Source organism: Herpailurus yagouaroundi, unplaced genomic scaffold, assembly GCF_014898765.1.
Source record: "Herpailurus yagouaroundi ecotype Mexico unplaced genomic scaffold, PumYag 355, whole genome shotgun sequence".
NCBI classification, from domain to species: domain Eukaryota; kingdom Metazoa; phylum Chordata; class Mammalia; order Carnivora; family Felidae; genus Herpailurus; species Herpailurus yagouaroundi.
Genome location: NW_024412572.1, coordinates 7639825 through 7665078, shown reverse-complemented (window position 1 = coordinate 7665078; position 25254 = coordinate 7639825). Strand labels below are relative to the sequence as shown.

The 25254-nt window shown below is 41.6% G+C and overlaps 1 protein-coding gene across 10 annotated transcripts in view; it reads left to right on the top strand.

Annotated features, from left to right (window-relative positions):
• CACNA2D4 (calcium voltage-gated channel auxiliary subunit alpha2delta 4) overlaps positions 1–25254 on the top strand; it is a 114273-nt gene that overhangs the window by 4717 nt on the left and 84302 nt on the right. For all 10 annotated transcript variants that reach the window (XR_005786804.1, XM_040462932.1, XM_040462931.1 and 7 more), the window contains exons 3-12: positions 1599–1715; positions 6924–6983; positions 9655–9817; positions 10180–10311; positions 20242–20302; positions 20961–21111; positions 22851–22925; positions 23836–23925; positions 24035–24148; positions 24625–24703. Coding sequence is in view for 9 of the 10 variants with exons in the window: in XM_040462932.1 (XP_040318866.1) it covers positions 1599–1715; positions 6924–6983; positions 9655–9817; positions 10180–10311; positions 20242–20302; positions 20961–21111; positions 22851–22925; positions 23836–23925; positions 24035–24148; positions 24625–24703 (1042 nt within the window). In the remaining variant the exon portion in view is untranslated. The remainder of the gene's footprint in view (positions 1–1598; positions 1716–6923; positions 6984–9654; positions 9818–10179; positions 10312–20241; positions 20303–20960; positions 21112–22850; positions 22926–23835; positions 23926–24034; positions 24149–24624; positions 24704–25254) is intronic.

Genomic DNA, 25254 nt, shown 5'->3' with positions numbered 1-25254 from the left:
CAAGTCACAGAGCAAGTCAGTGGGGGCAGTACGGTGGAGTGGCCAAGAGCACAAGAGTGTAGTGTCAGCTCAGATGCCCCAGAGGCTGATGCCAGGATGCTGTTAGAGAGATGGGGCTGTGTGGCTATGAAGAAGAAAAGGGAGAGGGAGCAGGTATAGGAAGAGTGGGATGCTCGCCTGACTGTGAAGGGGTATGCAGAGGAAGGAGAAAGGGGTAAGTATCCTGCAGGTGCTTGGGCAGTAGAAGGAGATGAGAGGGCCTATGGCCTCTGCAGAGAGAGCTTCCCTTACCTCCAGTTCTCAGGACCTCCAGCCCTGCCGCAGCCCTGCCAAGCGCCCACACAGGCCCTTGCTGAGGCCTAGCCCGTGCATGGCTCAGGGCGGGAAGCAGTGTCTGATGGACAGGATGTTGCACGAGCTCCCTCCACACCTTTATTTATTAATTGCTTTTTGAGCAGATTGACACCAAGCCTGTCCTCTCACTGGATTATAAACAACCTCATTCTCTCTAATATTTATAACTTCCAGGCTGGTTTTAGTAATAGCCTGCCATCCTTTATTATTACCATTTGCTAAGAGCTTTATATTCACGCTTTAATTCATTAGGTGAGTACGATCTTCACCATTTTCTAAATGTTGCTAAGAGTAAACCCCCAGGGTTTTATGCCTTCGCAAGGCCACACTGCAGCCCTTTCCTCCAGCCCGCTGGTCCTTGGCTGGCGGGAGTGGGCCGGACGGGAAGTCCTGCGCTCCCTGTAGGCCGCTACAGCAATGATAACTCAGACCCTTTAAGCTCACTTGGAGCTTCTACATTGCAAAGCACTTTACTCATTTGTGCCTTCCAACCCCGGGTGAGGGGGGTGAGGGAGATACAGCAGTAACTACGTCGCCAGTCGCCGTTTTGGGTAAAAGCATTCTAGAGCCTGCTCTAAAGCCATGCAAATGTGACGTTTTGTAGATGAGGAAACTAAGTAACTAGCCTGTCACATGACCACTAGCTGGCCAAACTGGGTCATTAGACACATGCCAGGTGAAAGATTATCTCCTGAGGGCCCAGAGAGTAGATTTGATCCCAGCTCTCTTAATTCCTAGGCCTACCTGCAGCTGCTGCCAAGCTCTGCCCCAACAGTGAGAATCTCAGTTCACATGGATGTGAGAAGGGGCCACACTGATACCACTAGGTGTCAGGGAAAGATAAACTGATGTCTCACAGTCCCTGTGAGCAGCCCAAGGGAGGCAGCATGACTGCACAAAAAACATGGAATTCTGGGCGCTCTCCAGAATTCCAGGATGAGGTTCTCCATTCACTAGCTGTGTGACCTTGGCCAAGTTTGTTGACCTCTCTGAGCCTCGATCTACTCCCTTTTAAGGATATTAACCACAACATCTCCAGAGTTCCTGGAACCGAGAGGACATTTGATAAGAGACAACTATTAATGTTAGTGGGGGAGATTATACAAGAAGGGGAGGGCCTGTCCTTGCCTCTAGTCCAGTCAACAAGACTTCACAGGTGTGAATACACTAGTTGGGAGGTTGGAGGCCACACATAATCATGTACAAGACCACAGGTGCCCATCTCTCCCACTTCCCCTACACAGAAATACAAGGATGTGGAATCCAGTCTGAGGATCAAGGAGGTGGATGGCTTGGAGCTGGTGAGGAAGTTCTCAGAGGACATGGAAACCATGCTACGCAGGAAGGTGGAGGCTGTCAAGGTACTCCAGGTCCTATGATTTGTGGGGGTTCCACCCCAGCGCCCATGACACCAAAATGACACTCAGTGTTGTGGCCCTGAATCCTCTTTCCCACACCATCCTCTTCCTACCTTATGAGTGTCTGCTTTGTATCCCCATGAGCCTAAAGATCCTTGTAACGGAGAAAATGATGGCAAGCAAGGGGAGCGAGAAGGGGCCTGAGATTTGAGTTCTGCCTTAGGGAACAATGTCCAATACAATAGGATCAATCTACAGTGTTAAGAGGGACTCCACATCACAATCTCACATTCAGAGACTGGCAAAGAGCAGGTACAGAGTGAGGGCTTAGGAGTCAGCTGCTGAATGAACAGGTGGATGGCTGGATGGCTAGTGGGTGGGAGGGAATATAGCTAGATGGAGAGCTCAAAAAGCGAAGCTCCCTCATCTCCTCTCCCTTCTGTCCTCTCCCCTTTTCTCCTTCCCCTACTCCTCCCCCCACCTTCTCCTCTTCTGTATGCCAACCCATCCGCCATGGCTCTCGAGTGCTCAGAGGGCCATCCAGGCAGCAGAAGTACTTATAGTGCTGGGCCTCATGCACAGGTGATTCCCTCACTGCACATCTGCCAAGCCTGGCTTGGCCCTGCTAGAAACAGAATGTGTCCCTTCCCTAGCATGAAGGGACTGCCCTGATATCTGTGGGGACTTGGCTGCTTGGAGAGACATAGTTCCTGATCCACCCATCCAGACATCTGGCCATCCAAAACCAGTGTTATCCCCAAAATGACTCCCTTTGGGGAACCAGGAAAACAAGGAGAGAGGAGATGGAGCTGGGTGGTAGGTTGTGCAGGAGAGGCTGAGGACAGGGGTTAGGGAGAGATCTGGCAGTGCTGACAAAGCAAGCTGCAGCCTGACCAGGGTCCTGCCCGGCTCCGCACATCCCCATCAAAGCCCACTGCCTGGGAAGCATCAATTTCAAAGTCACTGAGAACTTCTTTCCCACAAGTGACAATTTGCAGCCTCTTTTCTATAGCTTAGGGGCAAGGGATCTCAGCATCAGAGAAGATACTTGGGGACTGGAAAGCCCATCCTGGACAGTAGGGGGACAGTGACCTCACATACAACCAATGTGGGCAGTAACGCTTGCCTCCTTCCATCTTCAGTGTTGTTTAAAACATCTCTCTGGGCACAGACGTTGGGCCCTTCCATGGGGATGCCCTGTGGAATTTCTTCATCACATCCTAGGATTTGGTGCTTGAATTATTTGACCCAATATACAGCTATATGAATAGAGACCCAGAGAGGCTTAGTAACTTGCCCCCTAAAAAAGCCAGAATAGGAGCTCAAGGCTTTTTTATTCCCCAGGTTTATTGAGGTACAATTGACAATCAAAAATTATGTATATTTAAGGTGTGCAACCTGATTACCCAATAATATACATATACATTGTGAAATATTCACCTCAACCAAGCCAACCAACATCCATACCTCTCACTTTTCCTTTCTCCCTTCCTCCTTCCCTCCCTTTCTGCCTCCTTGCCTGCCTTCCTTTATTTATTTATGTGTGATGAGAACACCCGAGATCTACCCTCTTAGCAAACCTCAAGAATGCCAACATTCAAAACTGCCAACTAAAGTCATATTGCTGTACATCAGTTCTCTACAACTTATTTATCTTGCATAACTGAAACTTTATACCCTTTGACCAACATCTCCCCATTTTGCCTTTCCCCCATCAGCTCTTGGTAATTGTTTCTATGAGTTTGATTAGTTTAGATTCCACATATAAATGATATTATACAATATTTGTCTTTCTGTATCTAGCTTATTTCACTTAGCATAATGTCTTTCAAGTTTACCCATGTTGTTGCAAGTAGAACGGTTTTCCTTTAAGGCTGAATAAAGATAGAATAGAGAGAGAGAGAGAGAGATCATGTTGACTAACATTTAGGTTGTTTCCCTATTATTGGTATTATCTTCAGTGAAATGGGAGTGCAGAGATCTTTTTGAGATCCTGATTTCATTTACTTTGATATGTACTCAGAAGTGGGATTGCTGGATCATATGATAGTTCTATTTTTAAGTTTTTGGGGAATGTCCATGCTGTTTTCCATATGGTAGTACCAATTTATATTCCCACCAACAACGCAGGGATTCTCTTTTCTCCGCAGCCTCACCAACACTTGTTATCTTATGTCTTTCTAATAACAGCCTTCTAACAGGTATGCAGTGGTATCTCATTTGTGGTTTTGATTTGCATTTCCCTGAAGATTTGTGAAATTGAGTACCTTTTCATATATCTGTTGCTCATTGTATGTCTTCTTTGGGGAATGTCTATTCAGGTCCTTTGACTTTTTTTTTTTTTTTTTTTTAACATTACTCAGTGCTCATCAAGTTGTACACTCTTAATCCCCTTCACCTATTTTACCCATCCCCCACTCACCTCCCCTCTGGTAACCGTCAGTTTCTTTCCTATAGTTAATAGCCTTTTGTTGTTGTTGTTGGTTTCTTTTTTTGTTTGTTTGCTTTGTTTCTGAAATTCCACATATGAGTAAAATCATATGGTATTTGTCTTTCTCTGACTTATATCACTTGGTATTATACCCTCTAAGTCCATCCATGTTGTTGCAAATGGCAAGATTTCATGCTTTTTTATGACTAATATTCCATTGTATATACACCACATCTTCTTTATCTATTCATCTATCAGTGGACACTTGGGTTGCTTCCGTATCTTGGCTATTGTAAGTAATGCTGTAATAAACCTAGGAATGCATATATCATTTTGAATTAGTGTTTTTCTTTTCTTTTCTTTTCTTTTTTGAGTTCTGGAGGTGGATGGTGGTGATGAATTAGTGTCTTTATTTTCTTTTGGTAAATACCCAGTAGTGGAATTACTAAATCATCTGGTAATTTTATTTTTAATTTTCTGAGGAATCTCCATACTATTTTCCACAATGGCTGCACCAGTTTACACTCCCACCACCAGTGCACAAGAGTTCCCTTCTCGCCACATCCTCATCAGTACTTGTTATTTCTTGTGTTTTTTATTTTAGCCATTCTGACAGGTACAAAGATATATCTCATTGTGGTTTTAGCCTGCATTTTCCTGATTATTAGTAATGTTGAGCATCTTTTCATGTGTCTGTTGCCCATCTGTATGTCTTCTTTGGAAAAATGTCTATTCAGTTCTTCTGCCCATTTTTAATTGTATTATTTGGGGTTTTTTTCTGTTGCCTTGTATAAATTCTTTATATATTTTGGATATTAAGCCCTTATAAGATATCATTTGCAAATATCTTTCCCATTTGGTAGGTTGCCTTTTTGTTTTGTTGATGGTTTCCTTCACTGTGCAAAGCCTTTTATTTTAGTGTGGTCCCAATAGTTTAATTTTGCTTTTGTTTCACTTGCCAGAGGAGACCTATCTAGAAAAATATTTACATGGTGAATGTCAAAGAAATTATTCCCTGTGTTTTCTTCTAGGAATTTTATAGTTTCAGGCCTCACATTTAGGTCTTTAATCCATTTTGAGTTTATTTTTGTGTATAATGTAAGTAAGTGGTCCAGTTTCATTCTTTTGCATGTAGCTCTCCAGTTTTGCCAACCATAGGTTCACTCTGTTGATTGTTTCCTTTGCTGTGCAGAAGCTTTCTGGTTTGATGCAATCCCCTTTCTATTTTTGCTTTTTGTCTGTGTTTTGGGTGTCACACGCTCCCCGAAAAGACCAGTGACAAGAAACTTTTTCTCTATGCTTTCTAGTAATTTTATAATTTCAGGTCTTGCATTTAAGTCTTTATTTTGAGTTGATTTTTGTATTTGGTATAAGATAAGGATCCAATTTAATTCTTCTGCGTGTGAATATTCAGTTTTCCTAACACCATCTATTGAACAGACTATTTTTTTCACCATTGTGTGTACTTAGCACCCTTCAAGATCAATTGTTTTAAATGCTGGATTAGAGGTGCATGTGTATTAAGTGTCTGACTTCAGCTCAGATCATGATCTCACAGTTTGTGAGTTTGAGCTCTGTGTCAGGCAGTCTGGAGCCTGCTTTGGAATCTGTGTCTCCCTCTCTCTCTGCCCCTCTCCTGAGCTTATGCGCACTCTCTCTCTCTCTCCAAAATAAATAAATAAAACATTTAAAAAAATTTTTTAAATAAATGTATGGATTTATTTCTGGGCTCTCTATTCTCAAATTATTTCATTTGTCTATATGTTTTTTCTGCCAATACCAACTGTTTTGATTATTGTAGTTTTGTAATATATTTTGAAATCAGGAAGTGTGATGCCTCCAGCTTTGTTCTCCTTACCCAACATTGTTTTTGGCTATTCATGGTCTTTTGTGGTTCCACATGAATTTTACGGTGGTTTTTTTTTTCTGTTTCTGTAAAGAATGATATTAGGATTTTGATAGGGGTTGCACTGAATTTGTAGACTGCTTTGAGTAGTATGGACCTTTTAACAATATTAATTCATCCAATCCATAAAAAGGGATCTTTCCATTATCTGTGTCTTCTTTAATTTCCTTACTTCCCATCATGTTCTGTAATGCTGACATCCTTCTTTAAAAAAATTATGGTAAATACACATAATATAAAATTTACTATTTTTACCATTTTAAAATGTACAATCCTGTGGCATTAGATACACTCTATGCATCTATGCAACTCCGATCACCACCGAGTTCCAGAACTTTTCATCACTTCCAGACTGAAACCCTATACCCATTAAGCAGTCACTCTCACTTCCCAGCTCCCAGAAACCACTAATCTGCTTTTTGTCAATAGATTTTCCATTTGAATATTTCACAAAAATGGAATCATATAGTATGTAACTTTCTATATCTGGAGTCTTTCACTTAGCTTATTATAGGTCATACAGAATAGCTTCACTGCCCTAAAAAATTGTCTGTTTTCTGCCTATTCATCTCTCCCTCTCCCAAACCTCTGGCTAACACTGATCTTTTTACTGTGTCCATAGTTTTTCTTTTCCATAATGTCATAATGTCACGTAGTTGGAATGCAGCAAGTAACCTCTTCAGACTGGCATCTTTCACTTAATAATATGCATTTACCTTTTGGCTATTGTGAATAGTGCTGCTACAAACATTTGTGCACAGGTTAGTGTTTGAGTACCTATTTTCAGTTCTCTTGGGTATATTCTTAGGAGTAGAAATTGTTGAAGACCTACTGGCCTTGTTTTCATTCTCCCCTTTGTGTTTCCATCCTTCAGAATCTGGTAGAGGCTGCTGAGGAGGCTGACCTGAACCATGAATTCAATGAATCGCTGGTGGTGAGTCCTGCTCCCAGAGCTGCTGCTGGGAGGGTATGATGACTAATCACTAAACCCCCACCAAGAGCCAGGGTCCCTTGGGTATAAGATACAGAGGGGTGGGGGAAGGTAGACAGTCCAGCACCATCTTTTAATGTGCATAGGATATGTATGACCATGTAATAGCTTGATTCTGAAATACTCTCCAGTCTTTTCAGAAGAGATTTATGGACCAGATAGGAGAGAAAATTTTCAAGACTTGGGGGGGGGCAGGGGACATAGAGGGACAATCCACCCATTCCATAAACATTTTTTGCCCAACCACCATGTGCTAGCCTCTGGATAGATAAAAAGTCAAGAAGCTCATAGACCAAATAACTCTAGCATGAGGCATATGTAACATGTCCATAAGAGTTGGTTAACAGAGTTACAAGAATGCAGAAGGGAAGGAGTAGAGGCTCAGAAAGTCCTGCAGACAGGGTGGCATTAGGACCAGCCTCAGGCTGAGTGGGATTTGAACAGGAAAGGCATGGAGAAGCTGAGGGAAAAGAAAAGTCACTGAAATAGGAAAACACAAGATAGAGGAAATTGTGAATGGTCAGTTCTGTATGTCCAGGGGATGGTGAAGTAGAAAGTGACTGTGGACAGATGGGAATCTGGCCTCAACTCAGCCTGGAATGTCACAGACTGAAGGGTTTGAGCAGGGGAGGGACACAGCTGGATTTGTGCTTTAGAAAGCTCTTGTACCAAAATGATTCTTCATCCTGATTTGGGACATCAGTTCATTTAGTCGGCCCTTAAACTAGGTAGGTGCATTCAGTTCACACTGAATTGTATCTAGCTGAACTCCCAACTGCTCTTCATCAGCTTGAATGGCATACCCACTCTTTCTCTGAATTTCCTGTTTGATTAGAACCTGTAAAGTTCTATGGGAAAGGTCCATGAGTTTCCTCTTGTATTGTGCAATTTTGGCCATAGTTGTGGTTTGATTCTTCTGTAATTCGCTAATCTTCAGATATGATATCTAATCTGGTCTGCTGTTGCTTAGTCATCTGATCTTGAAACTTCAGTCTTCGAAGAAGTTTTTTGAAACCCACCATGAGTACCGGAATTAACTTTTCAGAATCAGGGTTATTCACCTTGGCTTGTTCCCAGATAATAGGATCAACACCAGCAGGAGGATAAATGTATGTCAGTTTTTATATATTTGTGAATTCATCTGTGGGAGGAGTAAAGGAAATCCAAGAGTATTTAATGATTGTGGTTTTCTTTTCATTCTATAAAGATTTGAAAATATTTTTTATATTATTTTACTTATTTGGAATTTACAGAGCACACTTAAGCAATTAGGATATAACAAAACTACATTTTATCATTTTTTCATTTTTGCAACTTTTTTGCTTTAAAAAGCAAATCTGGGGGCGCCTGGGTGGTGCAGTCGGTTAAGCGTCCGACTTCAGCTCAGGTCACGATCTCGCGGTCCGTGAGTTCGAGCCCCGCGTCGGGCTCTGGGCTGATGGCTCAGAGCCTGGAGCCTGCTGCCGATTCTGTGTCTCCCTCTCTCTCTGCCCCTCCCCCGTTCATGCTCTGTCTCTCTCTGTCCCAAAAATAAATAAACGTTGAAAAAAAAATTAAAAAAATAAAAAATAAAAAGCAAATCTGTCCTTAGACCTTTTCATTTCTAAAAAAATGATGAAAACTTAAATAAATTCTTGATTGTAAAAAAAGAAAGAAAGAAAGAAAGAAAGCTCTTGCAGTCAGCAGTATTGTGGTGTGGGGCAAGACATAGGGTGCCCTGAGGGGGCTGTTCAAGATGTGAACCAGGTGGTGTGGAGGGAGTGGGGTAGGTCTGATCATGGCTCTAAGTGTGGTATTCCAAGTAGACCCTTTAACACTACATGCTAGAGGCAGAGAGCACACTGCTGGCTCCTCAGAGGGACACGGGGGCCACAGACCCTGCCTCGGGCCCAGGCTGAAGGTTGTTTTCTTTTTTTTTTTTTAATTAAAAAAAAATTTTTTTTTCAACATTTATTTATTTTTGGGACAGAGAGAGACAGAGCATGAACGGGGGAGGGTCAGAGAGAGAGGGAGACACAGAATCGGAAACAGGCTCCAGGCTCTGAGCCATCAGCCCAGAGCCCGACGCGGGGCTCGAACTCACGGACCGCGAGATCGTGACCTGGCTGAAGTCGGACGCTTAACTGACTGCGCCACCCAGGCGCCCCTGAAGGCTGTTTTCTAAAGAGAGAAGCCTCACCTCTCAGGACCCACCACTCTGGGTTCCTAGGAGCCCTCCTACACTGGAAGAAAATTGATGGTGCCCATGAGGCTGCCCCTGTCTCTTTACTTCACCTTGGACCTCTACCTACCGGTCTCTGGCTCTGATCTGGTCATGCCCACACATGACAAACAAAGTGGAGAACTGAGGCAGTAATCTAGACAACTTACATCAGAAACCAAGTGAATCAACCATGCTCTCCAACTGTCTGGGATCTGTATTTGTCCAAATGTGTAATACAGGTCACTGCCTCAGTTGTCCATGGATGTTGCTTGTATGGATGCTGTCAGCCCGTCTGACCCCACCTCTCACATCTGAGTGCTCTGATCTGTGCCATTTCTCTTTCTCTTTCTCACCTTGTGTGTCTCTTGTGTCCACACTGTCTCTGTGCTGCTATTTCCCCTCCACCCCTAGTTTAACTATTACAACTCTGTCCTGATCAACGAGAGGGATGAGAATGGCAATTACGTGGAGCTGGGGGCTGAGTTTGTCCTTGAATCCAATGCGCACTTCAGCAACCTGATGGTGAACACCTCCATCAGCAGCGTGCAGCTGCCCACGAACGTGTACAACAAAGGTAGCTCCTTTGCCCCACCCCGCAACCTGGCACTCTCTCTTAACAGTTTGTAGTTGTTAGGTGGTACTGGTGAGTTTTAAAGATTTGCCTCCATTTTCCTGAGAAGACTTGAGGAGTGTAATCTGATTCTCCAACCTCCTTGACTGGGGAGAACAAGAAAAAGTATTCTACGCCAGTTTCGGCTGGAAGAAAACTCAGCATTCCTGGATTAGAGGGTGTGAGTGTGGCTCGCCAAATGCAACGTAGCAGAAAGTTGTAAACTACAGCTCTGCAGGCTGCGTGTGTGTTTGGCAGGTAAAAGATGGTCACTGTTTCTTCTGATTTAGTTTCTCTGCAGTTCTTTCTATAATTTCAACTTTTAGACCCAGACATTTTAAATGGAGTCTACATGTCTGAAGCTTTGAACACGGTTTTTGTGGAGAATTTCCAAAGAGACCCGACACTGACATGGCAATATTTTGGCAGCTCCACTGGATTCTTCAGGATCTATCCAGGTAGGGATATCAGGAGGCATCTCCATGGTCTTCTGAGCTTTTCTGGGACAAAGGCAATAAAGACATTGAAGATGGGCCCTGGCACTGAGACCCCCAGTGAATGGACGCCCCTCCTGTCCAAAAGCATCTCCAAACCACATTTTGACACCCTTCACAACATGATAAGCACATTTACAATAAATAGCTGTTGAATGAATGAATGAATGAATGAATGAAACTATCAAACACCATGGTAACTAATCACAAAATGCCCACATTAAACTCTTGTCCTATTAAAATCACTGTGGAAAATGCAAAGGAAGATAAAACAATTCTGGATCTTAAGAAGTTTACATTCTAATTGGAGAAATGGAGCATATTCACTTGAAGTTTTCAACAGCAATACACAAAGTGCCACCAGTTAGTATGTGATTAGTGGCAAACTTAATAGATGGCACGGGAAAAGTCCCTTGTCCATCAATAAAAGTAGAAAACAGAAACATCTACCACAGGTTTGCATTTTACTCCAACCCATTTTTATATTTTAGCACACTCCTGAAAGTCTTGAAGTTGCCCTGTTTTTCTGAGACAGGAAATCAGAAGTCCTAAAAGACCCTTCTGTGTCCCCAGGCTGGAAAAGCTAATTCTTCTGCAGAAAGACACAGGGATCTTAGAACTCACACACAGGGTTTTAGCATGCCCCTGTTTCTCTGCCCAAATCCACAACCAGTCACTTTCTTTCTCTGCTCTCTGCAGCCTCAACAAGCAAGCTCATCCCTCTTCCTTAGAACAGCCCTTAAAATGCTTGAAGACAACTCACATGTCCTTCAGGTCTTCTTCAGGGTCCAATTCCTGCACATTTCTGCCACATCCAGAGACATCAACTTGTGTGCAGACAAAACAGTCCAGATATGGCCCATCAGTCTATGAAGAGGGGAGGGCAACTTCTCACATCCGCACCCACATTTATAGATGTATATCAGCCCTTAGGTGCACAGTATTGGGGTGACCATAATCCACGGTCATGGTACACTGTTCTCATGGGTCCATGCAGGCCTATTTCTGTGTTTTTTTTATTTTTATTTATAATACAGTGAATGCTTGTATTTACATCACCAACACAAAAACTAGAATGTTACCAAACCTCTATTTACTTATGTGCTCCTCCTCTGGCCTCTGCCCCTCTGACTTCTCCCTGATTTCACCCCCTTCAACTGACCAGGTAACAACTATTCTCCACTTTGAACTTATCCCTCTATTTGACTTTTTTGGCTCTCTGCTTAGTTTTATATCATTTTTACAAACACACAGGCATCTCCCTAAACAATATATTGTTTTGTTTTGCTTGTTTTTAAAATTTATTAAACTGGTTTTGAGTATAGACTTTCAGAGTTTGCTTTTTCATTCAGTATTATACTAGCAAGATTCATCTGGGCTGTCACATATGTCACATATGTACTTCGTCATTTTTTTCTATATCATATTCTTGTGGGCCAATATGGCAGTTTATTCATCCTCCTGATCCTATCTGGGTTGTTTGCAATTTTTTGTTTTTCTTCTCTGTTTTTTTTTTTTTCCTTTTAAGAACAGTGTTGCTATGAATGTTCTTATACATGTCTCCTGAGACATATTCTGAGAATTTCTCTTGGGTATGTACCTAGGAATGGAATTGCTAGGTTATGAGATATGTGACTGTTCAACTATGACAAGAAAGTGCAAAATTGTTCTCCAAAATACTTGTACCAATTATATTCCCACCAGTCATGAATAAGAGAGTCTGTTGACCCACATTTTCTGAAATCCTGGGTATTGTTAAACATTAAAAGATTTTGTTAATAACCCTTTAGTATAAAATGGTATTTCACTGGTCTGGCATTGCATTTGGCTGATCAGTTGTGAAGCTGAGTATCTCTTTCTTCATATGTCATGTATTGTATGTATTTCTTCTTCTGTGAATGCCTATTATGGCATTTGTCTAATTATCTATTGACTTTTCCAATGTTAATCCATCCTTACATTGATATGAAAACATAACTTGATCATAGTAAATTAGTCTTTTGTGCATTGCTGGATTTAGTTTATTAATGATCTTGTTTGGGATTTTTTTGCACTCATGAGTGAAATGGTCTTGTAAATTTTTTTCTTATACTGTCTTTGGTTTTCAAAATTATAGTAGCTTCAAAAAATAAACTGGGAAGTATTCCCTCTTTTTCTGGTTCTTAGAAGTATTTAAATAAGTTAGACTGATCCTTTCCTTGAAAAGTTTGTTAGGATTCATCTATAAAACCATATAGACCTGATGTTTTCTTTATGGGGATATTTTAAATTACCACTTCAATATATTTAATACTTGCAAGACTCATAAGATTTTCTATTTCTTCTTACTTTGGTAAAATTCTTTTTCTAAGAATCCATCCCTTTCATCTGGGTTTTCAAAACTATTTCCAGGAAGCTATTATTCTGTCATCTTTTTAATCCCTGCTGTATCTACAATTATGTCCCCTTTTATCTATAGTATTACTCATTTTTTTCTTCATTATCCTGCCACTGGTTTCTCTATTTTGTTAGGTAGGAATCATCTTTTGTCTTCGTGGACTGCTCTCTATTGCATCTTTGTTCTCCAAGTCATCTGTTTCAGCTCTGAGCTTATCTCCTCTTTTCCCTTTCCTTGAGTGTGTTCTACTGTTCTTCTTTCTAACTTATTAAATTGGACACTTAGCTTTAATTTTAAGCCTTTCTTTATGTCTAAAATAAGCATTTATGGCAATACCTTGGCCCTAGAAGCTCCACTTTTGCTGCATCTCACAGGTGCAGTTAGTAGTGGTTTTTAAAATTTTTAATCATGGTAAAATACATATAACATAAAATGTGCCACCCTAACTTATAAAATGGAATTATGATTGATATATATTATACTAGTTTCAGGCATACAACATAATGATTCGATATTTTTATACATTATGAAATGATCACCTGGAAAGGTCTAGTTACCCTCTGTTACTATACAAAGTTATTACAATATTATTGACTATATTCCCTATGTTGTACATTACATACTTGTGACTTATTTATTTTATAATTGGAACTTTGTACCTCTCAATCCCCTTCACCTCTTTTGCCCATTTCCCAACCCCTTCCCTCTGGCAACCACCAGTTTGTTCTCTGTATCTATGAGTCTTTTTCTGGTTTTTGTTTGTTCATTTGTTTTTAGATTCCACATATATGGTATTTGTTTTTCTCTGACTTATTTCACTTATCATAATGCTCTCTAGCTCCATCCATGTCTTTGCAAATGGCAAGATTTCATTCTTTTTATGGCTGAGTACTATCCTATTGTACATATACACCACATCTTCATTATCCATTCACGTATTGATGAACACTTGGGTTGCTTCCATATCTTGACTATTGTGAAGAGTGCTGCAATGAAAATAGGGGTGCATATATCTTTTCAAATTAGCATTTTATTTTCTTCAAATAAGTATCTAGATGTGGAATTGCTGGATTGTATGGTAGTCCTGTTTTTAATTTTTTGAGGAGCCTCCATACTGTCTTCCAGAGTAGCTGCACCTATTTACATTCCTTGCCAAGAGTGCATAAGGGTTCCCTTTTCTCCATATTCTTACCAGCACTTGTTATTTCTTGTCTTTTTGATAATGGTTATTCTGGCAGGTGTGAGGTGGTATCTTACTATGGTTTTTATTTGCATTTCCCAGATAATTAGTGATGTTGAGCATCTTTTCATGTGTCGATTGGGCATCTCTTTGGAAAAATGTCAGTTCAAGTCCTCTGCACATTTTTTAATCACGTTGGTTTTTTTGTTGAATTTTATGAGTGTTTTGATATATTTTGGATATCAACTCCTTACTATATATCACTTGCAAATATCTTCTCTCATTTAGTAGGTTGCCTTTTGTTGATGATTTCCTTCACTAAAAAATTTTTTTAGTTTGATGTAGTCCCGTTTTTATTCTTATTTTTTTATTTTAGAGATAGAAGGACCACAGGTGAGCCCAAGTTGGAGAGAGGGGCAGAGGGAAAGGATGAGGGAGAATTTCAAGTAGGCTCTATGCTCAGTGCAGAGCCCAATGCGGAGTTTGATCCCATGACCCTGGGATCATGACCTGAGCTGAAATCAAGAGTTGGACACTCAACCAACTGAACCACCCAGGTGTCCTGATATAGTCCCGTTTTATTTTTATTTTTGTTGCCTTGCTGAGGAGACCTATCCAAAAAAAATATTGTTAAGAATGACGAACTTATTGCCTATGTTTTCTTCTAGGAATTTTATGGTTTTAGGTCTTACATTTAGGTATTGAATTTATTTTGAGTTTATTTTTTTATATGGTGTAAGAAAGTGGTCTGGCTTCATTCTTTTGCACTTATCTGTCCAGCTTTCCCAGCACCATTTATTGAAGAAATAATCTTTTCCCCATTGTATGTTCTTGCTTCCTTTATTGTAGATTAATTAACTATATAATTGTGAATTTATTTCTGGGCTCTCCGTCCTATTCCATTGATCTATATGTCTATTTTGTGTCAATGCCATACTGTTTTGGTTACTATAGCTTTGTAGTATAGTTTGAAATCAGAGCAATTGATTTTTCCAGCCTTGTTCTTTCTCAAGATTGCTTTGCGATTTGGGGGGGTCTTTTGCTGTTCCATACAAATTTTAGTATTATTTGTACTAGTCCATCCTACCTACCTTTAAGTGTATGATTCAGTGGCATTAAGTACATTCATAATATTTTGCAACTATCACCACCATCCATCTCCAGAGCTGTCTTAATCTTACAAGATTGGAACTCTACCAATTTGAAAAAATAACTCACCGTCCCTTTTTCCTCTCAGCCTCTGGCAACCACCATTCTTCTTTCTATCTCTCTGAATTTGACTACTCTAAGTATCTTGTATAAGTGGAATCCTACAATATTCGTCTTTTTATGCCTGGCTTATTTAACTTAGTGTAATGCCCTCTAGATTCATCCATGTTGTAACATATGTCAGAATCTCCATCCTTTATAAGGCTGAATAATATTTCATTGTATGATAGATCACATTTTATTTACTCATTCATCTGAAGATGGACACTTGAGCTGCTGCTTCTACATTTTAGCTATTGTGGATAATGCTACTATGAACAGAGATGTACAAATACCTGCTTGAGACCCTGGTTTTGGTTATTTTGGGTATGTCCTGAGAGGTGGAATTCCTGGGTCATATAGCAATTCTGTTTTCAATTTTTGGAGGAACATCCATACTGTTTTCCATAGTAACTATACCATTTTACATTTCTACCAAGTGCATAAGGGTTCCAATTCCTCCCCATCCTTGTCATGTGAAAAAAAAAAAAATTGAGAGTAGCCATCTTAAGGATATGAGTGGTATTTCATCATGGTTTCGATTTGCATTTTCTTAATGATTAGGGATGGTGAGCATCTTCCCACCTGCTTATTGGCCATTGTGTGTCTTCTTTGGAAAAATGTCTGTTCAAGTCCTTTGCCTATTTTTGAATTGGATTGTTTGCTTTTGTTGTTCTTTAGTTGTAGTTCTTTATATTTGGTAGATATTAACCTCTTATCAGATAAATAATTTGCAGATATCTTCCATTCTGTGGTTCTCTTTTCACTCTATTGATTGTGTCCTCTCATACACAGAAGTTATTGCCTGTGTTTTGGGTGTTATGGTAGTGTTTAAATTATCATTTGCTTCTAAATATTGTTAAATTTCCTTGCGATTTCTTCTTTGATCTTTTAGTTATTTAAAAGCGTATTATAGGGGTGCCTGTGTGGCTCAGTCAGTTGAGCATTCCACTCTCAATTTCAGCTCAGGTCATGATCATGGGGTCATGGGATCAAGCTCCATGTCAGGCTCTATACTTAGCATGGAGCTTATTTGGGATTCTCTCTCTCTATATATATATAATATAAAATTTTTTTTAATTTATAAAATTTCTAAATATGTAGGTATTTTATACTTATCTTTTCTAAATATGAAATTTATTGTCAAATTGGTTTCCATACAACACCCAGTGCTCATCCCAAAATATGCCCTCTTCAGTATCCATCACCCACCCTCCCCTCCCTCCCACCCCCCATCAACCCTCAGATCGTTCTCAGTTTTTAAGAGTCTCTTATGGTTTGGCTCCCTCCCTCTCTAATTGTTTTTTTCCTTCCCCTCCCCCATGGTCTTCTGTTAAGTTTCTCAGGATCCACATACGAGTGAAAACATATGGTATCTGTCTTTCTCTGTATGACTTATTTCACTTAGCATAACACTTCCATCCATGTTGCTACAAAGGCCATATTTCATTCTTTCTCATTGCCAAGTAGTATTACATTGTGTATATAAACCACAATTTCTTTATCCGTTCATCAGTTGATGGACATTTAGGCTCTTTCTATAATTTGGCTATTGTTGAAAGTGCTGCTATAAACATTGGGGTACAAGTGCCCCTATGCATTAGCACTCCTGTATCCCTTAGGTAAATTCCTAGCAGTGCTATTGGGTCCTAGGGTAGATCTATTTTTAATTTTTTGAGGAACCTCCACACTGTTTTCCAGAGTGGCTGCACCAGTTTGCATTCCCACCAACAGTGCAAGAGTGTTCCCGTTTCTCCACATATACTTATCTTTTTATTATAAATTTCTAATTCAATTTATTTGCATTCAGAAAACATGGCATATGTGGTACTGATTTATGTGAAGTTAGTTGAGATGCCATCAAATACGTCATCAAACTTTATAAGTATTCCATATGTGCTTGAGAAGAATATGTGTGCTCTAATTGTTGGATGAAAAATTCTGCATATGTTGGTAATCAAGCTTGTTAATTGCATTGTTTAAATTTTCTATTTCTTTGCTGATTTATGTCTGCTTGACTCTCTTTAGCCCCTTTGACACTTTTTGTTATAAATCTATTTTGTCTCATATCCACAGAGTGATACCAGTTTGCTCTTGGTTAGTATTTGGGTAATACATATTTTTTGCCTCCTTTTACTTCCAACCATCTATGTCATTTTCCTTTAATCATATGTCTTGAAAATAGCTCATAGCTTTTCAATTTTTATCCAGACTGACAATGTCTTTTACTGGTTGGCAAGTTAAACTTGTTTACATTTATTGTATTGAAATTTGTAAACATGCTATTATATGATATTTAAAATTTTTATTGGTCCTTCTATTTTTATGTTTCCTCTTTCCCCTTTGTTTGTCTTTTTCAGAGATTGGCATTTTTGATAAATATCTCCTTCCCTCATTACTTCTCTATTTTTCTATCAGTTTAGAACTTATCCTTCTGTTTCTTTTAGTAATTACCCCTGAAATTTTATCAGGCATACTTAACACATGATGTTAAAAGTAAATAATATTTTTACTCTTCCTCCAGTCACAAAAGAGCTTTAGGACTCGTGCTTACGTCCACTTCTCCCACCTTGGCTTCCATTCTATTGTCATGTAATATATCCCTTTTTTGATCCCCACAAATTAGATACTATGCTGTTACTTGAGACAGACATGCCTATTTGGAATGGACTCTTTGTTTACTATTTTATTTGCCCACCATTCCTTCATGCACCCCAAGCTGTCTTTTCAAGATCCTTTTCCTTCTTGAAGTAAATGTCAGAAGTTCCTTTCTGGTGGGTCTCTTGGTGGTAAATTGCTCCTGCTTTGTTTATCTATAACCGCTTTATTTTATCCCCACTTTTTTGTTTTGCTTTTTAATTCATCCTTTTTTATTCTTAGGAGTTACACAAATCATTTCCTGTTGTCATCTCATTTAAACAGAAAAGGCCAAGTCTTTTTTTTTTTTTTTTTTTTTGGAGAGGAGTGACTAAGCCTGCATTTGATGACACACCCCTGAGAAATAGCACAGAGGAGCTAGAAACCCCCAAGCAGATTTCAGAAAACAACACTGTTGTTCTCTATCAAAACTGCTGTATTCTTTAATGATTGTTTGGCTGGGAATGCATTTCTAAATTCACAATTATTTTCTCTCAACACCTTAAAACTGTGTTTCTACTGTCTTCTGACTTCCATTGATGTTGTGAAAATCTGCTATCAATTTAACTGCTGTTGCTTTGTAAGCATTCTCGCTTTTCTGGCTGTTTTCAAGGTATGTATGTATGTATGTATGTATTCACCCTCGGAGTTATGCGGTTTCACTACTATGTGTCTACATGTGGATATCTTATTTATCCTGCTTGGGATATGCTGTGCCTTCTAGATCTATGGATTCAGACTGTTTCTCAGTCCTAGAGCATTTGCCAACATCAGTTCTGTGACCATTGTCTTTCCTCGCGCTCTCCCTTTTCTCTTTCTACAGCCCCAGCCAGATATATATTAGACCTTCTCATTCTAGTCTCTGGGGGAATCTTTCAAATGCATGGATTTTCTCTTATGCAGACCTCTGCCTGCATAATCCGTTATGAATTTTTTTCAACATTTAGAAAAATGTTCCATATTCTTAAGGCTGTTTCTTTGTTCCTAATCACTTCTTGTTATTTATTCTTCCTGATGATTTCTCCAACATAGCTATCTTCTACTTTGTATTTGGTAGTTTCAATACCTGTAATCCTTGGGAGGATATAGCTGATAGTTCTTGCTTCTGCTGCCTCTCACTCACACTGCCTGTTTCTTGTGTTTTTGGTAATCTTTACCTGTGAGGCCACACCATTTCAAGAGTCAAGCTTCCCCCCAAGAGCACCACTTCTGTTTCTTCTTGGAGTTGAGGGTACCCCCACCAGGACCACTAAACCCCTCTTCCAAGGTTTTGGTTCAGAACTGAGAACCTTAGACACAGTTTCTCCTCCTCATTATTGTTCTAAGGATCAGATTCCCCACACCTGTGCTTCTGCTATAGGAATGTGTCCTTTGGAAAACCCTACTTCTCACAGCGGCCTTCAGGTCTACATAAGAGCCATTGTTACTCAAGCTCCCACCATGCTCTGGTCCTGTTTCTTCCTTCCAGGCCTTGGCTCCTGGCTGCCTGGGCCCCTGCCTCTCACTCTTGAAACTCGGCTTTCACTTGTTTGGTTTTGGGGGCATGATCACTGAAAACATCTCCTACCTTTGAGACAAGCAATGCTTCAGAGGGTGTACCTCATCTGAAGTCTAACTGTTATGGAAAAGGATGATCTCTTGGAGCTTCTAGACATTCGTGATACTGACACAACCTTTTTTGTAGCCCAAACATAACCAACTACACTTTCACCTGTTATTTTTAATCTCCTTATTCTGAACTCACTATTCCCAACCATTAAACTCTTTCAAAAGAGATTCTATCATTGATCATGTCAGTGTTATCTGTGCATTGTGTACATTTATCCAAGTTTTTGATCAGATGAATAAGACAAAAGCATTCTGTGAGTGCTCAAGGTAAGACCTTTCGTACTCATTCATTCATTTTTCATTCAAGTAACAAACATTTATTGAGCATCAACTCTGCTAGGTACTATGTTAGACACTATACTAGGCCCTGGAATCCTTGACTTCAAGGAGCCTACAGTCTTATAGCCAAATCACCTCTCCCAGCGATCTTAATTAAGCTGAGTAAAGCGGGTGAGCTAGAGAACAGAGTACCTGGCTGTTTATCGCTCTGTCCATGTTTTGCTGATGGTAGTGGATGTTAACTGTCATACCTCCTTCAAGCTTCCCCTTCTACAACTTGATGTGAGGTTCAGTCACAAATGGGTCCCAGGTATCACATTTTGAGGGGCCTGTAAAAGTAACCCCAACTCTGGGTCTGGGCAGTGTTGGTGGTAGGTATCCCTCCATAAGTTGCCCTTCCTCCTTGCCTGCTGCCTCAGTTTACAGGGTGTGATCTAGTGGTCCCACATCTGCTGTCCAGGTCCACTGCTGGCCCTGCCTTGAGGGTGGCCAAACTGGACATTCTGTGCTCTTTACTGAGTGCTCTTTATTGAGCTGGTAAAAGAACCAGCCCTTATTTCCCCAGGCATCAAATGGACGCCTGATGAGAATGGAGTCATTGCCTTTGACTGCAGAAATCGTGGCTGGTAAGAGCTCCAGGGGAACGGGTCTGGTGCTGGTATCTCTCTTATAACCTTTGGGTTCTGCCCAGTTCTCCTCCAGTCACTGCCCTACCCCCACCACCAGCCAAGGGCTTCAGGTGTGTAGAACCTGAACCCAATGCAAAAGCAGGAAGAGTTGCCAGCTGTATTTCCCTTCTCTGCAGCTGCCCTTGCTCTAGGATTCATCACATTTGTCTTTCTTACCCCAAACCTCCTTCCAGCACATTGAGCTGTCTCCAAATCAACCCTCTGCCAGACTCTCCCCTCCCTTCACACCCCTCCTCTGGCAGATTTGTAATGGAATCTGAGGGTGAAATCCAGCTTTCTCCCTTCCTGCTGCCTGTCCCTCCAGGACCCTGGCTGGTCCAAAACAAAAAGGACAAGGGTTACCACCGGGACTGAACCTTCCTCCCACCTGATACGTCCATTAGATGAGCACAGTCCCAACTTTTGACCCCAAAATGGCTTTAGAACTGTGCTGAGTGGTTATGGGACATGATAAAAGCTAGCATTGATGGATCATTGCCCTGAACCTTGGGTACACCTGAGCCACAATCTGAATAGAAATAACAAGAGATTCAGTTGGGTGGCTGTTCTGGCTTTAGTTTTCCCATTATTGGCCTGTGCTTTCTTTCTGTTAAAGGTATATACAAGCTGCTACTTCTCCCAAGGACATAGTGATTGTAGTGGATACGAGTGGCAGCATGAAGGGGCTGCGGATGACTATCGCCAAGCACACCATCTCCACCATCCTGGACACACTGGGGGAGAATGATTTTGTTAATATCATTGCGGTAAATGTGCCTTCCTATTCTAGAATAGCTCTCCTCAGAAAAAAAATCTTTCTGCCTGCACTAGAATGACCTATACGTACAATCACTTGATGCTTCGCACTGTAGAATGATTCTCTTCTAGCTGGGGCTTCTAACCTAAACTGGACCAAGGATGGGCTTTAAGGGATCCACAGAGTTTCTGAAATTGTGTGTAAAATGTGTGCATCCACTTTTCTGACTCCACAGATTTCATCAATTTCTCAGATGAGTCTGAGAATAAAAATTAAGAGACACTTGCCCTGAGCAGATACTTAACTCACCCCCATCCATGTGCTCTTGACTGGTACCCATCACTGGAACAGCCTCTCCATTATGCTTAGGATGAGTGAGCCCTGCACTCTTGCTTTTTACATTCCCAGTCCCCCATCTTCTTCGTCCCACCAAATCCAGACACATTAGGAGAAGGGGAATGTAGGTAGTGAGGGCTAGAAAGGGACCAGCAGACCTTGGTCCTGCTTGCATGGCAAATCTTCCTGAGGATAGCTCTAGACAGGATAGGTCTTCCTGTCCTAGAAAAATAATGAAGGAGAGGGATGAAGCAGAAAGAAATGGGAAGATAACAAGTCAGAAGAATGCTTTCAATGCAATGAAAGAGCAGACCAGTTCAGCCCTCCAAGGAGGCAGAGTTGACTGCCACCTTGGGGGCATCAATTTGAAGGCACCTGATCCAAAGCTTTCCCCATCATTCTGTCACATTGCTGAAAATGCTTGTCTTCAATGGAATTTATATATCTAGTAAAGAAATACCAAGGCAAAATGGTCTAACTTCAAAATGTTCATCCTGTAGGCATAAGAAGGGCCCCTCCCCCATCTCTGAATTGCTCCCCTGAGGCCTGCATCATTTACCCACCCACACCACCCCTGGACCTCGCCCTCCCCAACTCCACCACCTTTCCATCCCTAGACATGACCTGCAGCAGTGACAGGACAGTTACAAGGACAGGCCTCAGTCTCCCACAAGAGTGGGAGTGTGCTCCTCCTGCAGAGCCTGCCCCACCTTTCTCCCAACCCTTCTCCTGCTTTCGGGGAGGAGAGGCAGGAGAAACATTTGTTCCTTACATTCCCCAAAAACACCCCAGCACTTGCCCTATAATCTGCCTGCACTCCTACCACCATGTCACCATCATCTCCCTTTCTCTCCCTCTTGTATTTAAACAGAAGTAGATTAAAGACATCTTCAAGATTTGAATTCTAACTATAGGGAAATGGAGAGATTAAGAAAAAGAGGGCAGTAGTCATTCATTTCCCCCCTTCCCATTCCCTGTTGACAGCTAGAGGATCTTGATCATAAATGCAAGACAAAAGGTAAAAGAATTCAGTTCCTAATCCCTATACCCAGGCATTGGGGAGGGGTCAGAACATAGAAGAACTAGAAGGCTCTGGGATTCTTGTGGAAGGCACTTTGTCTTGTCCTAAGGGTGGAGACCAAAGGAATTCTCTCAGTGCCTTCAGGTTCTCTGTGTATTCTAGGAGATGGACATCACTCAGCCATCTGAGAAGACCAAGACCAGGATTTGAGGAGAATTTTTAGAGTTAAAGCCCCACTGTCCTCTGTACCCCCTTCTCTCTACTCAGAAAAACTGCCAGAAGCATAGGGTACTCCAAGATAATATTACACAGGTGCCAAGTTAGCCTGTGAGTTTCCTGAGCTTCCAAACTGATCCTATCTGTTCTGTCCCCTCTGCCCTCTGCAACTCCAGTACAGTGACTACATCCATTACCTCGAGCCTTGTTTTAAAGGGATCCTTGTCCAGGCAGATCGGGACAATCGCGAGGTGAGTGTCCACCATAGGTGAGTGCCTGATGCTTCTGAACCCTTGCTTGATTAGGATGGTGGGCAGTCACCTGAACAGACTTCCTGACGGCCCCCTTTACTTATTCCCATTGCACTTGGAAAGAGGGAAAAGCAGTTACCCATGTAAATACCCCCAAGAAATCGCCTCATAAATATGCTGCCTGCTTATCAGAATAGTGAGCAAAGAGAGACCTCCCATCCAAAGGAAATCTCACTTATTCAGAACTGCTTTTTCACTCTGTGGATTATCCATGACTCAGTTTCCCTCTTTGCCTCCTCTGTGGGTCTTTCCACTGTATCAGTCCTCATGAAGAGCTTCCCCAAAAGGAAGAGAAGTTCAAACCCATTGGATTGAGTCTTTCTCAAAGGCCAAGGAGGAGAGGATGTGGTAACTTTTTTGAAAGGAAAAGTTTGCAGGTCACAGATCCTTCTTTCTGTGACTGGAGAATTTGAGTTTGGCTTCTTCTTGAATCCCAGCCTCGGGTTGGACACTGGAGCCCCTGGCGGCCTCCATGGTTTCTTCTGTGAAATGCTCACCATTGGGATATGTAGGTCTGGGTGCTGAGGATGCTGGGGATCTGGGCATTGGTTCCCAGCAGGTCTGCCTGGACTGTCCTCCCTGCTCTGGATGGGCTCACACTTGGCATTTCCTTCCAGTAGTGGGGATGTGTTTGCACCTAGCCACTTGCAGTCTTTCTGTTTATCTTGGGGGCATTTAAGAAACATCTGTTGTGGGGTCCAGCCATGAAATTAGCTGGATCATGAAGAGATGGATCCTGTAGTCATGTTCTGGGCAAATAGCTCTAAACAGCCTCTGAAATTAAGACCACAGATGAAGGTTCCTTGGCCATCATTCCACTGACTCTCCTCTAATTTCTTACCCATGATAGCATTTCAAACAGCTTGTAGATGAGCTGATGGTCAAGGGTGTGGGGGTCGTGAACCAAGCCTTGACTGAAGCCTTCCAGATCCTGAAGCAGGTACCGACACCTGGTGAAGCTCCAGGAGAGTAAAGGGTTAGGAGACGGGGTGGAGGTGTGGGGGGGACAGTTGGGCTGTAGTCATGTTACCTGTCCTTTCCCCACACAGTTCCAAGAGGCCCGGCAAGGAAGCCTCTGCAACCAGGCCATCATGCTAATCACCGATGGGGCTGTGGAAGACTATGAGCCAGTATTTGAGAAGTACAACTGGCCTGACCGCAAGGTTACCCTTCTGGTGGAAGTCAAGGGGGCAGGGGAAGGGGCCAAGGGAAGCGTTCTCTTACTGCCTGCATAGGATAACCAGTGGTGCCCAGAAAAACCAGGCCTGCCCTGAGTTCAAATGTCCTGCTCCATTAGACACATTGGTAAATGTCCCAGATTGGTGTTCCAAAATTATGGTGACCCTAGGCACAGAGGACTCATGTGAGAGAGTGTTCTGGGTGAGAGACCAGATGTGGTGTTCAGATGAAAACTGTCAGGCTGTGACCCTCCACGCTATACCTGGCTCACATTACCATGGTCCTGGCAAGTCCCATTGCTGCCTAGGCCTCAGGGTCCTTTCTGGTCAAAAGGATGAGAGTGGAGAATTCAAAGTCAGCAAAATGCTTGACCTGACATCCAAGACTCACATAAATAATATTAACACTACTTATGGCCAGGATCTATGTCTGCTGAGTGCATCTGTGTCTTGTGGATTAGGTTCGAGTTTTCACTTATCTGATTGGAAGAGAAGTGACTTTTGCTGACCGCATGAAGTGGATTGCATGCAACAACAAAGGTAGGTGGTGTGTGAGCAGAGCTGCTTGCAGCCTGCACCCAGTCATCGGAGGTTCTAAGCCATGGCTCCTGTATTGGGGCCTTACAGAGGTACTGTGTCAAGATAACAGTATCTGCCCCTCCTTCTAACTTGGAAAAATCTAGACAAAATGTAGATTGCCTCCGGAAACCTTGAGTAAATACATGATTACCCTGCAGGACTCTAACTTATAAAGTCACTGAAATGAAACTGAGAGGTCATCTGTCCAGTGTTTGCAGAAGAGAAAATTCTCTCTTCAAATAAAGCCTGTATGAATCATAATACAGAGTGATGCAGGGGTGAGACCTACAGTTTAAATGTCAGTTCTTTCTGATGTCTAGCCTCCATTCCTCTGTTGCAAATTAAGTCCATTTACTCTGGTTCTGCTTCTAGACAAAGCAGAGGGTCATAATTTTCTTTAGAATAATGTTTTGGGTGCAGTCCTCATCTGTCTCTGGCCAGAGCCAAAGATCTGGGCTGTGCAATGCCAACTTGGTCCCTATTGATTCGACCAAAGTTTATTGAGAATGTAC